The sequence below is a fragment of the Camponotus floridanus genome, unplaced genomic scaffold (assembly GCF_003227725.1).
Source record: "Camponotus floridanus strain SB8 unplaced genomic scaffold, Cflo_v7.5 scaffold553, whole genome shotgun sequence".
NCBI classification, from domain to species: Eukaryota; Metazoa; Arthropoda; class Insecta; order Hymenoptera; family Formicidae; genus Camponotus; species Camponotus floridanus.
Genome location: NW_020229718.1, coordinates 1 through 17,556, shown reverse-complemented (window position 1 = coordinate 17,556; position 17,556 = coordinate 1). Strand labels below are relative to the sequence as shown.

General features: G+C 25.9%; 1 protein-coding gene across 1 annotated transcript; it reads left to right on the top strand.

Moving 5' to 3' along the window:
* The first annotated feature begins 3,377 nt into the window (after nt 1-3,377).
* LOC112639292 (aminopeptidase N-like) lies at nt 3,378-15,617 on the top strand. Its single transcript, XM_025412724.1, has 12 exons — nt 3,378-3,547; nt 4,642-5,176; nt 5,289-5,789; nt 5,924-6,110; nt 6,464-6,614; nt 7,992-8,073; nt 8,700-9,127; nt 12,800-13,077; nt 14,419-14,615; nt 14,798-15,133; nt 15,226-15,295; nt 15,443-15,617. The coding sequence occupies exons 2-12, from the start codon at nt 4,662-4,664 to the stop codon at nt 15,563-15,565; spliced, it is 2,868 nt and encodes a 955-aa protein (XP_025268509.1). The 5' UTR covers nt 3,378-3,547; nt 4,642-4,661; the 3' UTR covers nt 15,566-15,617.
* The last annotated feature ends 1,939 nt before the right edge of the window (nt 15,618-17,556 follow it).

The following is a 17,556-nucleotide window of genomic DNA, read 5'->3' as shown; positions in this document are numbered from 1 at the left end:
GATAAAAATATTTAAATTCTCGCATTCTCTTTTATCTCAGAATATATATTAAAGAATATAAAATTTTGAAATATCATTGAAATATAAAAAAGTAAAAAATTTTAATTTCTGTTTCTTTTCCTTGCTTTCGCTTTCCCTTTTTTACAAGTTTCCGTATTGTAATAAATTAATAATCACGAATATGTTCTTATGCGAATCGTTATCCGTAACAATGTATTATTGTGTATTATATTTGGACTAAGTTTTGCGATAATACAAAAACACATGCAAATTATCACATTGAACACGTTAAGTTATTTATTTATATTGCGCACTAATAATATTAATCATATTATAATCTTTGCAAATCTTTTCTTAAATATATTTAAGTCGAACTTATTTAACTTGTAAAACATGCATAAAAATATGCTGATCAAAATGGAAACAATATTAAAGAATTAAAATTTCGAATTTGAAAAAATATGTAAACTTGTAAAGCTATCACGTATATAAACATGTGATTGAAGAAATGTCAATAGTGATCGATCTAAAAATGGTACCAAAAATATCTCTTCCTTGAAAAAAAATAGTTTACACTTGTATTGCGCTTATATTGTAGTTACATTTTCCGCAATGCGGAAATCTCACGTACTCTCGAGATTACTCGACCGAATCATACTCTAGTATCAATTTCCCATTTGCACTAATATCGACGATATACGCTGCTATCAGTATTTGAGTTCACGAAGTCAAATCTTCGCGGATAATCCTAATCGTCAAAATGATGCAACGTTTTATCTGTTAATCCCGCACTGGACGCCTACGATGATCGAATCAGATTGATGTCGTTTAAAATTTATATCTGGCCATGAAAAAGATTTTATATCGGATCGCGAGAAAGAGGGAGAAGCGAGTTAGAAGGAGTATACATTGTGTATGCGTTTAAAATAGGATTTTTAAACGCATTTTTAAAAGTCTCAATAAAAATTGAATCAGCTGATATAAAATCTGATTCTCTTATTTATTTATTTTAATTATAAAGATAATGGAAATATCAATAAGTTAAACAAAAATTAAATTTTACATTCATTTTAAAATCTTGAGATTCTTAATATATCGCATTCTTTCCTTACTTTATACTTTGATATTATTTTATCATATATTTAAATTACTGTAATATATTTTTTTATGTAATTCTTATAATTATTATATATTTAAGAAAATAAAGCGAGAATAATTTGCTTTAATTTAAGACATTGCGATTGAAAACAGGTGAATATCAAGATTGAAAATTCTTCTGGAATTTTCACAATTTTCAAACATAGACAGTTACACGGTTCAGTATTGTGCATTATTAAATTGGAAAATGCAATCAAGCTCTTTAGCGTATATTTGCTGTACAATGTATAACACTAAAAATCATAAAGCGGCTGGGTTTGCTGTAATTGTAATTTTTTTTATATGTATTTTTTTAATATATATATATATATATATATATATATATATTTCTCTTCTCTATTTGAAGATTATCTTATCTTCTTATCTTCTTGTGTAATTTGTATTATCAAATTTCTTCAAAGATATTACGCATTTTCTTTTGTATCTTGTATAATAATTATCGTACACACGTATAATTGGTATTAATGAGATTGTATATTCGAATTTAATTATTCGAATTAAATTATATGCTTATATACATTTTATTAAAAATAAACTATATAGTATATACAGAATGTCAATGCAATTTCCCGCCAAATAAAATAAACATAAGTAGATCTCGATAAACTAACTAAAAAATCATGTACCATTTTGAAAATTACTACGTAAAATTTTGAGATATTAATTAAAGAAAATCGATCAATACATGCAAGTATAAGCGCGATTATAATTCTTTAATGAATTTTCTCACGCGAATGGTTTTTTAGAAAAATTGTCTTTAAAAGTCTTTCAAATAAAACTTTATACGAAAACGGAATACAAAAACTAAAGGAGTATAGGGGAGACCGGGAACAAAAATAACAGCGTCATGAAAGTAACAAGTATCTTATTAAACTACACAATTATATATTGAATAATTTGTACTATATATAGTCAAACGTGTAGGCCCCGATCCTATTTCTTTTCAGCTAATTGTTGTAGAACGGTCGCGCCGGTTGCACATGCAGGAGTGAAATTAGTGTATTTACATTATTCACCTAAGTATTTCTTGTTAATTTTTTTGTATCCATGCCTAATTAAAGTATATATTGACGTAATTATTTGCCAGTGTATCCTTCTAAAATGTATTCATAAGTTTTATAGTTGATTTGGCTAATTTTAAGTCTGGCATCGTATTTAGATTATAATGCTTTTATTCTAAAAATGTGTTTGGGACAAAAGTAACACGATATCACGAGTCACTCTGTGGACGAAAGTAACAAAGTATTTCAATGTTTAAAGTATAAGGGCTGGTTCCATAATAACTGTATCAAAAAGAATTCTTATTACGCACACACACACCACACACACACACACACACACATGCCATAATTGTGATTCGGAATATTTATCAATCTCTTTTGTATAAGTAGATTATCATACAATTTTTACACTTATTTAGAATTAAACTATTATTTAAACTTGAAAAAGTACAAAATTGATGTGATATTAAGTATAATTATTTTATGATATTACTTATAATTATTTTGCTTAACGAAATTATTTCTTTTGGTTTTTTAAAGATGATAAAAATAAATATTTATTTTATTTTTTATTTGAATATAATATAATACAAATTTATAATCAAAGTTATCTTGCTTAATGAAAGATTATAATAAAATTTTTGTTTTAAATTGAAAAAAGGCGTATTTATTTTATTTTTCCGAAAATAAGAACTGTTACTTTCATCTCCAGATTATGTTACTTTCATCCCCGGCCCCCAGGACAAAAGTAACAATCAGCATAATTGCGAAATATTGTAATTAATTCATTTTAACATAATTTTTAATATAATTATTTGTAGGTCTATCAAGTTTTTAATCTAAAATCTTTATTTTCCTTATTAAATTCTTTTATATTATTTAAAAATCCAAACCAGTTATAAAAATTCTTTAAGTTCAAATCGTTTTTCAACCTTCGAAAAGGCAACGTCTATAATAATGTAGAAAAAAATATATACGTATTCCTATACATATACATGTGTGTGTGTGTGTGTGTGTGTGTGTGTTTGTGTGTGTGTGTGTGTGTGTGGGAGGGATAGAGGGTGAGAGAGAGAAAAATTTTTCTTTCTAATGAATTACATTGTTAATCAAAATTTGCCGCCTCTTATATTTTGATGTCCGTGTACATTGCGCACTTCGTACACGCAGGTAAGACGACTCTACGTATAACCTTCTAAATACTCTTAGGTAAGCCAACAAAGCCATCAGTTTATGGCAGTCTCTTCTAGAGATAAGTTCGCGATCGAATGCTTTTCCTGTTAAATCTGGTATTAAATTTGACTGATTGACCTAATTGGAGCATTAAATATATAATAAAATATTTATCTTTCCTTCTTTAAATGTGCATACAAAATTGTGTGAAGTAACAGGTAACGCTTTTATTTTATAAAAGACATTTTTCTTAATTTTCAAATCGATTTCATTTTATTGTAAATATTATTTTTATCTTTTACATACATTACAGTTAATAGAAATGAAGACATATACGTTTGTACTGTAATAGCATGTTTCAACCATTTTGACATATAGAAAATGTAAAATTTATGAGCTAAATTTCTTTTTGACATTATAAAATTATTGTGTAATCAATTTTATATTATTGCTATAAAATTCTCAGCTATAAAATACTATCTTATTATCTAAACTATAAAATTATTCATCTTAAAAACGTATAATATTTTCTCTGTTTTGTTTTTAAAATATTTTTTATAATGAATATCTAGGTCCAGTAGGATATGTTAATGTAAATGTGTAATGAACGAATGAATAACTAATAATGAATAAGTAACATTTTATCCAAAAAGATGTGTTATAAAAATATTAACATAATTGTTTTCAGAATTTTGTTCGAATGTTTGATACAAGCCGCTCTATTATCAAAATTTCAAATATTTGATAATATTTGATTTCCGTTCTGTGTTTATATGTTGTTAATATATTTCTTACTTCATGAACAGATCAATCTTGAGAATAACATGTTAGTAAACATGCAGTCTACATCAGATATAAAATCGCGTTGTTCAGAATATACCTTCATTTCTCATACATTGTAATGCTTACATTATATATATATATATATATATATATATATATATATATATATATATACTGAATTATGTAATTGCACTAGAAAAAATCTTAAACATAGCTAAATTGAGATAAGTAAAAGTTACGTTTATTGTGCTTATCCTACTGGAATTATATAAATATATTCCTTATGTCTCCTAATATTCAAATCCGAGAAAAATATTTTATATGTCGTTTCAATAAGTTTTACATTTATCTTTTCTATTAATTTTTCTTTATTTATTAAACCATATTATTTTAATTTTTTTTTAATTAACCGTATCTTCTTATGAAACGTTAGTAAATTCTCTTTAACTTTTTTTTAACACAAAAGTTGATTGAATCGCATACTCTTTGTAAGCAAACCTTGTTTTTAAAGCAAGAACGTTTTTTATAGATATTCGGACGAAATTTAACATGACATTCTTAAAACTATTATTAAATAGTAGTATAATATACATAACCATAATAGCAATAGCGACTCCTATCGCTAATGAAGAATCAAAAATCAAAGGAATAGAAACCGATGAAGAATCGAAAATCGCAATGCCCAGTGTATTAAACAACAAATCAAGCAATATATCAGATTATATGTTTCCAATACATTATAATATAAAGATAATGTTAGGCACTGATTATCTTCATAGCGTATGCATAATCACTTTAAATATTTCTTATGCAAAACGATACATAAGATTTTATGTACCGGATGCAACATTTATAGTGTTCTCAAATCTTACATTAAATCAAAATAATGATACGGTTTATGAAGCAAATCACACAAATATTATTAAAAACAATATTGTCGTGCTCGATTTCGGTGATGTCTCGTTTCATGGAATATACGATTTGTATATAGAGTACATAATCTCAATTAATATCGTAAGGGAATCTTTCGGAACTCCATACATAAACGAAAATGAAGAAATAGAGTAAGTAGAAGAATATATGAAATATCAAAAACAAATTGTACATTTGTGCATTCTACTCTTACAATTACCTAAAATTAGTCATTATCTAAAATATATCATTAAAATACGGTAGGTGGTTAATCGCAACAGGAGTCCAGCGAAGAAACAAGTATCAAACGAAAAAACAGCAAATGTTTCCATATTGGGACAAGCCAAAATTAAGAATTACTTTTATTATTTCCATAATACATTATCCAAAATACGAAGTTTGGTCAAATATGCCGATACGAGATATTAAATTGACGGACGATAATTTGATATGGACATTTTTTAACGCTACTCCTTTAATCTCCATAGATAGAGTAGCATTTCTGGTATCCCGTTTTCATCACATCATCCTCTCGGATAATGAAACAATTCGTTCGTCCATATCGTACAGACCACAATCGGAACCGCATTTAGAATTTGCGAAAACTGTTATTTCTTCCACCAATGTATACATGCATAGATGGAATATTTGGAGGAGAGAACTTGCGTCGCTAACTTCTGTTTCATTTGAGAACAAAATCGATCATGTCGTAATTCCGGATTTACAAAATGAAATCGAACAGTCTTTTGGTTTTATTTTTTATCGGTAATATATATAGTGAGAAATATAGATATATTTTAAAACTATATTTTAATTACATATCATATTGTAATCTATTTACATAAGAAATTATATTAATATTCACAATTTTTCGTACATATTAGTATAATTATTTTTAGAGAAGCAGATATCACTTATAATGAAGAATTAGATCCTGTCGCATACAAAACGAGAATTGCGCGCTTAATTGCACGTGGGATTAGACGAAAATACATTAGAAATCTGTTCAGACCAACTAACTTATGGCCTCATACATGGTTAAACAAAGGATTTAATATGTTTTATTCAGAATACATTATCGACAAGGTTATTTTATTACTAATTCTTTTACTATTTGAATACGCAGTCAAATGATTAACAGTTTAGCAATACAATTAATTGTTAAATATTTGTGCAAATATTCTGTTTTATTTTTTAATTATTAGAAATGATAAAAACCCAAGTCTCTAAAATTTCAAAAATCCAATGAAAGAAATTAAATAAGTACTAAGTATATATATGTTTTTGTATTATAATTATCGCAGAAAAATTTACACACAAACACACATACAAATTTTATTCTTAACAATAGCATATAATAAGCTAATTTTGATATGCACCAAAAACTTTTTCTTTTTGATTATTTATGATAAATTATGATTATATCGAATTGATTTTAGGCTCTGCCAAATTCCCGAATGATGGATCTGTTTGTAGTTCAAATTCAACATGAATTATTCTATCTAAATACATATGTTATTATAAATTCTACTATAAAATATAATAGTTATCCTGAAAATTATTTACAGTCTTCTCTTTCTCAAATTAAAGGTATGCGTATAACATTGCATAATTAAACAATTAAATAATTATAAATTTTCGAATGTTAATTTCATAGTAAATGAGAAAAGTCATTTATAAACAAAAGACTCTGTACGATTCATATGGAAAATGATTTTGAAGTTTCGTGAAATTTGCACAAACTCTGGAAATAAATAGTTTGTGGCCAATCAAAAGTCACATTAACGGTTGTCGGTTGATAGAGCCATTTCGTCGCTACAAGCGTTCAAATGTCAAAATAAGGCGTTACTTCATTACTACTGAAAGAATATAAATAATATATTATTGAGTAGAAACACACACAGTTGATTACTTTTATTAATATATAGATATGATATTTACGTGGAAAATATGTACATAATTGTATATATTGGTGTCCATAAATTTCCTATCTACTATATTTCAGAAACGGTTCAAAAATTACGAAAAATCATGAAACAGGTGTTTAATTATTTTGAGAGGCTGGTCTTTTAAAGCAATTAGGGTAGTTGTATCCTTCTCCATCTGAAGGGAGAGACTTAGGGAAAACCTGTATAATAAAATACTTTTGACTAATTTTATCAAATATCAAATAGCATGTTATGACGATAGCATCGATGCTGCTACACGCACATTTTTTCCATGTAAATATATTAGTAAAATGTCTTAATAAAAATGATCAACTGTGTGTCACATTTTAATATATAATTTACTTTATTTGATATATTATTTACTTTTCCTTAATAATATTGAAATAACGTCTTATTCGATATTTCGATATTTGAATTTTGAATACTTGTACTGAAACGACTTTATTAATCTTATGACATTTATTTTGACATTTTTTAAATTTTTATTGTTTTTTCACGTAAACTATTTATTTCCAAAATTCAGCAAATTCAATCAGAATTCAAATTTCTTCGAAATTCAATTTCCATAGGAAGAACCATGCCCTTCATTTGTAAAATTTAATATATTTTTTTATAGTATTTGCAATAACGTAATTATATGTAACTTTAAAATTAAATTTTTATATAATTTTTGAATAATTTTATAATATGTAATTTTTTTAAAATTATAACTATACATGTTTGTCTAAGATTTCAAAAAATTATAATCAAATATAAAATTAACTGATTCCTTATAAATGTATAACTTATTATTTTTAATAAATTTTTAATCATTCATTATTTATTCATTATTACAAATTTTTTCGTTAAAATGTATTTAACAATTTTTCATAGCTGCTTACTTTGATTTAATTGCACAAATTTTGTATGTGATTTATTTAGTTTTATTAGTTACAAATATATTGACAATCCTTTATTACATATTTTATTAAAAAGATTTTAAATATAATAAATTATTTTTCTTTTAAACATTATATAGGATCTATTATATGGCGCATGTTAAAACGAATATTACCACTTTGTATATTTTCAAAGGGATTGGCGAAATATTTTAATAATCAGCAAGTATAATGTAATTTAATGTAATAATATACATCATAGATGATAATGAAAAAAAATCAAAATATAAAATAAATTTAATAATATATTTCCAGTTTTTTAATATTTAAAAGACATAGATATTTAAAAGCTTAAATTTATACTGCTATTTTATACGAGTATTTATGAATTTTTGTTAAGATTGAATTTCAACTTTTTTCTTAATAAATATATAATAGATATTCATATTTTCTAAATAACAAATAATTCAAATGAAATGATTTTGAGAATCTAGTTTTACAAACATAGAATATAAACACTTTTTGTAATATAAAAATTAAAATTATTATGTATTCAGTCACGACAAATGCTAGCATAATTACTAATGGATATATATATATATATATATATATATATATATATAGTTTTTAAATATCTATGTCTTTTAAATATTAAAAAGCTGGAAATATATTATTAAATTTATTTTATTAATTTATATAATGAGAAATAAATAATAAGAAAAAAGATCATAATTTACATACACACACACATGTGTGTGTGTGTGTGTGTAAATTATGACCTTTTTTCTTATTATTTATTTATCATTTTTAATATAGTTTTAAAATTATTATAATTTTAAATCTTATAGACTTAGTAAGCCTGAAGCAAAAACTGCCGATCATTTATGGAACGCAATGAGATCCGAGATGTTTGAATTGAATTATATGTATGATTTTAAAATAAAAGATGCGATAAATTCGTGGATTATGCAGAAATATCCTTCCGTATTGAAGGTGACGCGAAATTATTCTACTAATGTTGTAAGCGTATCGGTAGAATTTCGCAACAAGTTAGATGAGGAAGAATATTATATTCCTGTTAGCTATACTACGGAGTCGAATCCCAATTTTACCATAACTTGGACGGATATTTCGGTAACACCATGGATATCAGAAACTGACAGTAATAAGAATACTAATAATTCTCATAATAACTTTATTTGGCTACATTATTTTACAAAAACTGAATTCTCTCTTGAGAAAAATCAATGGATTATTTTCAATTTACAACAAGCTGGTAAATATTGAAACATAAATTTACATCTAAATTTACATATTGAATATTAAATTTATATTATATATTATATAATAATAAATTTACAATTATATTGTATATAATTTCAAGTATACATATTTCAATATATAAATACATATGTTTGTATAATTACATATATATATATATATATATATATATATATATATATATATATTATGTTTGTAGTCGAAGCCATTTTATGTTTGCACTAAATTGCATATTCAAATTCTCAGAATTGATCAATTATTATACATACATATATACATATATGTATATATATATATATATATATACATATACATATACATATATGTATATATATATATATATATATATACATATATATATAAACTCAGGGTATTAATGAATATCTGTTATAAACTTGTAGGGTATGCAGAGAGTTTAAGTAAATTAACTTTTAATAAGAAACTCATTTCCGAAAACATATCGTTTGCGAGCTGCAGACTGGAACTATATATTGGTATATTCACTATTAAGAATAATGACTGGAACTATTGGTATGTTCAGTATTAAGAATAATTCTCATAATAACTTTTTTTGTTTACATTACACTACAAAAATGTTTAGCAATGTTAAACCAAATGACCACAATAATTGCTCATAATGACGATCATTAACTTCGATGCAAGAATTGCACCTGCGAAGCATGTTCTGGTACACTCTTTTCAAAATGTTAGACGTCATTTGAATTTCTTGTTGTCATTACGAGCAATTAATGTAGCCATCTGTTTTGACATTGCTAAACATTTTTGTAATGTAATGTAAATAAATAAAGATATTATGAGAATTATTCCTAATACTTATCTTCCTAATACTAACAGTTCCAGTCTGTATCTCGCAAACGGTGCGTTTCAGGACATGAGTTCCTTATTAAAAATTAACCTTCTTTGAAACTTTTACATACCGTAGAAGTTTGTAACAGGCATTGTACACACATGTATATGTGTATATAATATACCATATATATTATATGTATATATACAGGGTGGGGCATTTATCTTGAGACAAGATAATATCTCGATTGGAGTCGATTATTTTGAAAAAAGTTTTAGACAAAAGTTGTAGGGCATTAAAGAGGCTATCGAAAGGTCCATATTACAACTTCCGGTCTAGACCGGAAGTGGCGTTTTTTGATCAGAATTCGTTTTTTTAAATGGAAACAGCCATTTTTTGCCGCGGATTTCGATTGGAAATCGAAAAGAAAATACTTTTTGTTCTTATTATTTTTTCGATTGAATCCATATTTTAGCCATAAAAAACAAAAAAACACAAAAATCTTGAGATAACGGAGTACTTTGTTGGGGTTGTGTCCAGGAGGCCAAAACACTTTGGATAGCATATATCACATGTAAAGTACAGACTACTTTTTCATGGGGTGGTGATTTTTAATCTAAACTTAATAAACTAGAAAAAGATTTAACGGATTACTTTGAAAAGGCATAATTGACATTTTTTTGTATTTTCGTTTTCTTTTTTCGTGAGTTTTTAAATTTAATATAAGGGATATTTACCCCATTTCATTTATCCTAATTTTTTTTCTGAAATCAGATTATCTTTTCAAATTTTGTCAGTGCAAAACTTTTTTTAAAATGGAGGCTGTTTCTGTAGAAGAGAAGATAGAAATGATTCTTATTTATGGTGAATGTGGTAGAAATGTTGACGATGCCGTTACACTTTATGCTGAACGTTTTCCGGATAACGTGCGATCTCGAGCATCTTTTTATCGGGTTGTTACACAATTTCTACAAGAGGGAAGTGTGTCTAAGAGAAAAAGAGCCCGTCGAAACCTAGTTACTGGAACTGACAATGAAATTGCTGTATTAGCTGCACTAAATGTGGACCTTCATGTCAGTACTCGACAAATTGCACGCGATTCTGGAATTTCGCGACGTAGTGTAGGTAGGATATTAAAACGTTATAAATATCATCCCTATCACATTTCGTTGCACCAAGAACTTCATGATAATGATTTTCAGAACCGAGTTATCTTTTGTCAATGGGCATGTCAACAAATACAACAAGATCCTAATTTCTTTGCTAAAGTCCTATTTTCAGACGAGTCCTCTTTTACGAACCACGGCACGGTTAATAGACATAACATGCACTACTGGAGTATTCAAAATCCACATTGGTTACGTGAAGTTGAGCATCATTCAGCGTCAATGGTCTGTGAACGTTTGGTGTGGAATAGTTGGTGACAAGATAGTAGGTCCATACTTCATTGAAGGCAATTTAAACGGCGAAACATATCGTAATTTTTTACAAAATCAACTTCCGCTTTTACTTGAGGACGTACCCTTAAATGTAAGACAACAAATGTGGTTTCAACACGATGGATGTCCATCGCATTACTCCCGAACTGCTCGTGAAGTTTTGGATCGCGAATTCAATGGACGCTGGATCGGTAGAGGGGGTCCAGTAAATTGGCCAGCAAGATCTCCAGACCTTACATCTCCAGACTTTTATTTATGGGGTTACATAAAGAGCGAAGTTTACAAAGAAGTGCCAACATCTCGTGAAAATATGATGCAACGAATCCGAAATGCTTGTGCCAAAATGTCACCTGATGTACTCCGCAGTTGTGTACGATCTATGAAAGTTCGGATCAATAAGTGCATTGAAGTCGAAGGTCGCCAATTTGAGCACTTATTAAATTAAATTAATTTCAAATAGATAAGACAATCATACCAAATTGTGAGAGGCAAGGGGACTCACCTAAAACAAGCACCCCAAAGGGGATAAAAAACTACTACGTCCACGTCGTTATTCCTGGGTAGTGCTAAAAGTAGTTAATAGTTGTACAGTTTTTCAACCTTAAAATTAAAAAAGGGATTCCAATAAGGTACTCCATTATCTCAAGATTTTGGTGTTTTTTGTTTTTTATGGCCAAAATATGGGTTAAATCGAAAAAATAATAAGAACAAAAAGTATTTTTTTTTTCGATTTCCAATCGAAATTCGCGGCAAAAAATGGGTGTTTCCATTTAAAAAAACAAATTCTGATTAAAAAACGCCACTTCCGGTCTAGACCGGAAGTTGTAATATGGACCTTTCGATAGCCTCTTTAATGCCCTACAATTTTTGTCTAAAACTTTTTTTAAAATAATCGACTCCAATCGAGATATTATCTTGTCTCAAGATAAATGCCCCACCCTGCATATATATATATATATATATATATATATATAAATATATATATATTTATATATACAGCAAGCATCTTTTATTATATCTTATATCATATATATGAGTTTTAATACATTTTATGACTATTTTTAATTAAAATTTATGTTATATATATATATATATATATATATATATATAACATAAATTTTAATTAAAAATAGTCATAAAATGTATTAAAACTCATATATATGATATAGGATATAATAAAAGATATTGCAAGAATATTGAAATTTTAATGACATATTTGAAATTTTTATTGTTTGCTGTAATTTGTAGAATTGCTGATACAGCCTTCATGTTAAATAATAGAAACGGGAGATACAAACTTCTCTAATAATAATAATAATATATTTAATATGGAAATATGTTTAACATCTCGAAATATGTTTAATCAATATATCATTTCAAAGTATTTAATAATCGACAAAAGTAATTTATTTTATAACAGGATACTATCGTGTCAATTATGATATTATGAACTGGGAAAAAATTGCACAATACTTAAATTCTGAAAAATATAGTAATATACATGTTCTCAATCGAGCGCAAATCATCAATGATGCGTTTCATTTTGCGATAGAGAAAAAACTTGAATTCTCCATATTTTGGGAACTCGTTTCTTATTTGGCACAAGAAACAGATTATATAGCATGGTATCCTATGTTGAAAGCATTTGAAATTATGTCGAATATCTTCCCATTCTTGGATTTTTATCCTGAATTTAAGGTATATATATGAAATATATAACACAAATATGTAATATAAGCACTTTTTAAAGTTAAATTTTTGAATTTTGTAACAAAAATAATTAAATATTAATGTATAATTAATTTTTTTTGTTTAACTCACTACATATATCTATTTTTAAAGGAAATATTATGATATGAAATCGTTGTTTTATAAAATAGATAATTGGTGTAATGGATAATTTTTTATAAAAGAATCTTATTATATATGTATATATATATATATATATATATATTTAATTATTTTTGATCCAAAATTCAGAAATTTAACTTTAAAAAGCGCTTATGTTACATATTTGTGTTATATATTTTTTCTTTACATTTAATACAATTACATAAATTTTGAATATTTCAAGTTATTTTTCTTTAATAATAATACATTAGTATTTACGTGATAATTGATGATCAATTGTGTAATTAATTTTTAATATGTTTTAGGAAATTATAGAACACAGTATATGACACAATTATTTTTCTTATATTAATTTTCTTACGTAGCATTTGAATATTTACGATGTTAAAAATATACAATACATATACGATACATTTTGTAAAGAAATTGACTTATATAATTTTACAATAATTTTTTTTACATTATACAACACATAATAGTTTAATATACATATAATAATCCACTTGTAAATACTTGTTTAATAATAAAAGAAATTGATGTTTAAAGTTTAAAATATTTACAATCTATATTTGATATGTCACATATTTAAATTAAGAAAACATATTAAAGTCGATTCATCAACCGATACATCACTATGCACAGACTTAAATATATATACAGAGTATCTCGTAAATTTTGATCGCGCGTACCTCGACTCTTGTTTCTTCATGACTATGCGACTCGCCGCTGACACACCTACGCGCATATCTTACAATCTAGCTTCGTGAAACGCGCGTTTATTCACATTTTTAATTAATATTTCAATAAATTATTGCGAAAATTGCAAAATGGTAAAGGACCTTTGTGTTGAGTTTTTTGCGTTTTATCCACTCACGTGCGTTAGCACAAACTTATGAAACACTTTGTATATGGATATATATATGTGTTAAAAATTCATTAGATGATATAAAATCCATACCTATATAAATAATAAAATACATACTAAATTATTCACACACAAATAAGAAATTCTAATAAATCTGGTTATTATAATATTGATGCTGTAAAGTCGCATAAATATTAAAGAAACATAAAACAAAATTATCTAGGAAAAATGTTTATTTGCGCGTACATTATATGTGTTCTTGTGAATAATGAATAAACTAAATATGAATAAACTTAAATATAATAATATTTATCAATTTTTAGGGCGTGCTAAAGTTTGATTTTATGCAGAATATTACATCTAAATACGAGAATTTAGATGACGAAAATAACGTCAACGATTATACTAAATGTTTGAAACAAGAACTTGCAAAGTGGGAATGTATTATAAATGAAAAGCCTTGCGAAGAAAAATCTAAGAGTCATTTGAAATGGCATCTAGCAAATCCTGAAGAAAACAAGTAATTCTTTTCATAATATTCAAAATATTCGATTCTTTTTATAAGAACATTTTTTATATTCTCCATATGATTGGGAAATTAATTATCACTTATATCAAAAAATTATTTATGAAACACTAAAGAAACTATTAACACAATTTCGTTACAAGATTTTTACTTCTTTTTTGGACTATCTTCTGTAGACTTTTGCCTGGCTGGAAGAGGTGGACATATTGTAATGGTTTGAAAACGGCAGATCATTATACATGGAATAAAGTTTTTACTAATTGCATGGAAGCAAATGATACAATGTTAGAATGTCTGGCTTACAGTAAAAATTTTGAAATTATAATCAATTATTTAGAAATAAAAATATCAGAAATTTTATTTAAACCTTCGTATAATGTATCTTATCTTCCATTTGAATCGATAGAACGAACTTATGCCTTAACTGCTAACATTTTCCTTTCTGTTCTTGAGAGAAATACTAAGTACATGCTTACAAGTTTATTAAGTAATTATGAAACAATAAGACACAGGTGACGATATTATTTAATCAAGATATGCTACACATAGATGTGAAGATTTATTGTACAAATTAATTATGATATTGTATTAATATTCTTTATAGGAGGGTCAGTGATATTGTAACATTAATTGTTATAATTAACAATGTGTATGCTAAGGGACAGTTGGGCGAGGTAAATTTTAAATAAATCAAATTTTTATTTTATATAATATTTTTCTATAATTCTGTTCATAATGATACTCTGTGTTTTTTTGTGACAGTGCAATTATTAAATCCGAAATCATTTATTGATAACAATTATTAAAATAATCCATTTCAGATAAGGAAATTTGTAAAAAGGAAACTGGAAAATTCAATCATTCCTAATGCTGAATACAAGCTAGAAACACGCTTGTCGGAGATCGAGAAACAGATAAAATATTTTCGGTCTTTATTCACATAATTGAATAACTAGATTTCTAAGATACTGAGTGTTTAGGCATTATAAATACAACATAAATGATTGTGATAATATTTATAAATGTATATACTTAATTATTCACTAATGTTATATAAAAGATAATAATTTATTTAATAAATGTCTTTATTCACATATAATAAATGTCTTTATTCACATATTCACGGTCTTTATTCACATAATTGAATAACTAGATTATCTAAGATATTGAGTGTTTAGGCATTATAAATACAACATAAATGATTGTGATAATATTTATAAATGTATATACTTAATTATTCACTAATGTCATATAAAAGATAATAATTTAGTTTAATTATTTAATTAAATATTAATTGTATTTAACCAATATAATATTAATTATACAATATAATATTAAAAATATTGTATAAAAATATTGTATTATATAATATTTTATAAAAATATTATATTATATTACAATATAATTCATATTATGAATATTTTTAATATTATATTATATTACATGTTATATTGTATTACTTTTCTGTATTACAAATTTAATACATAGATGTTGATTATATACTTACGTGTGTTTATTTACACAGTTACATGAATATATAAAGTATTTCTGGTATCTTGCAATAAAGTAAAACCATGAGTAGTCCTCACTAAACTAAACTAAAAAAAATCCTATATCATTTTGCAAGAAACCAATATTGCTTTATTAGCAGCTTTATTACATAGTAAAGATCAGATAAAAATATTTAAATTCTCGCATTCTCTTTTATCTCAGAATATATATTAAAGAATATAAATTTTGAAATATCATTGAAATATAAAAAAAGTAAAAAAATTTTAATTTCTGTTTCTTTTCCTTGCTTTCGCTTTCCCTTTTTTACAAGTTTCCGTATTGTAATAAATTAATAATCACGAATATGTTCTTATGCGAATCGTTATCCGTAAACAATGTATTATTGTGTATTATATTTGGACTAAGTTTTGCGATAATACAAAAACACATGCAAATTATCACGTTGAACACGTTAAATTATTTATTTATATTGCGCACTAATATATTAATCATTATAATCTTTGCAAATCTTTTCTTAAATATATTTAAGTCGAACTTATTTAACTTGTAAAACATGCATAAAAATATGCTGATCAAAATGGAAAACAATATTAAGAATTAAAAATTTCCGCAATTTGAAAAAATATGTAAACTTGTAAAGCTCTTACTACGTATATAAACAGTGATTGAAGAAATGTCAATAGTGATCGATCTAAAAATGGGTACCAAAATATCTCTTCCTTGAAAAAAAATATTTACACTTGTATTGCGCTTATATTGTATTTACATTTTCCGCAATGCGGAAATCTCACGTACTCTCGAGATTACTCGACCGAAATCATACTCTAGTATCAATTTCCCATTTGCACTAATATCGACGATATACGCTGCTATCAGTATTTGAGTTCACGAAGTCAAATCTTCGCGGATAATCCTAATCGTCAAAATGATGCAACGTTTTATCTGGTTAATACCGCACTGGACGCCTACGATGATCGAATCAGATAATTGATGTCGTTTAAAATTTATATCTGGCCATGAAAAAGATTTTTATATCGGATCGCGAGAAAGAGGGAGAAGCGAGTTAGAAGGAGTATACATTGTGTATGCGTTTTAAAATAGGATTTTTAAACGCATTTTAAAAGTCTCAATAAAAAATTGAATCAGCTGATTAAAATCTGATTCTCTTATTTATTTATTTTAATTATAAAGATAATGGAATATCAATAAGTTAAACAAAAATTAAATTTTACTATTCATTTTAAAATCTTGAGATTCTTTAATATATCGCATTCTTTCCTTACTTTATACTTTGATATTATTTTATATATATTTAAATACTGTAATATATTTTTTTATGTAATTCTATAATATATTATATTTTAAAGAAAAATTTTAAACGAGAATGAATTTGCTTTATTTAAGACATTGCGATTGAAAACAG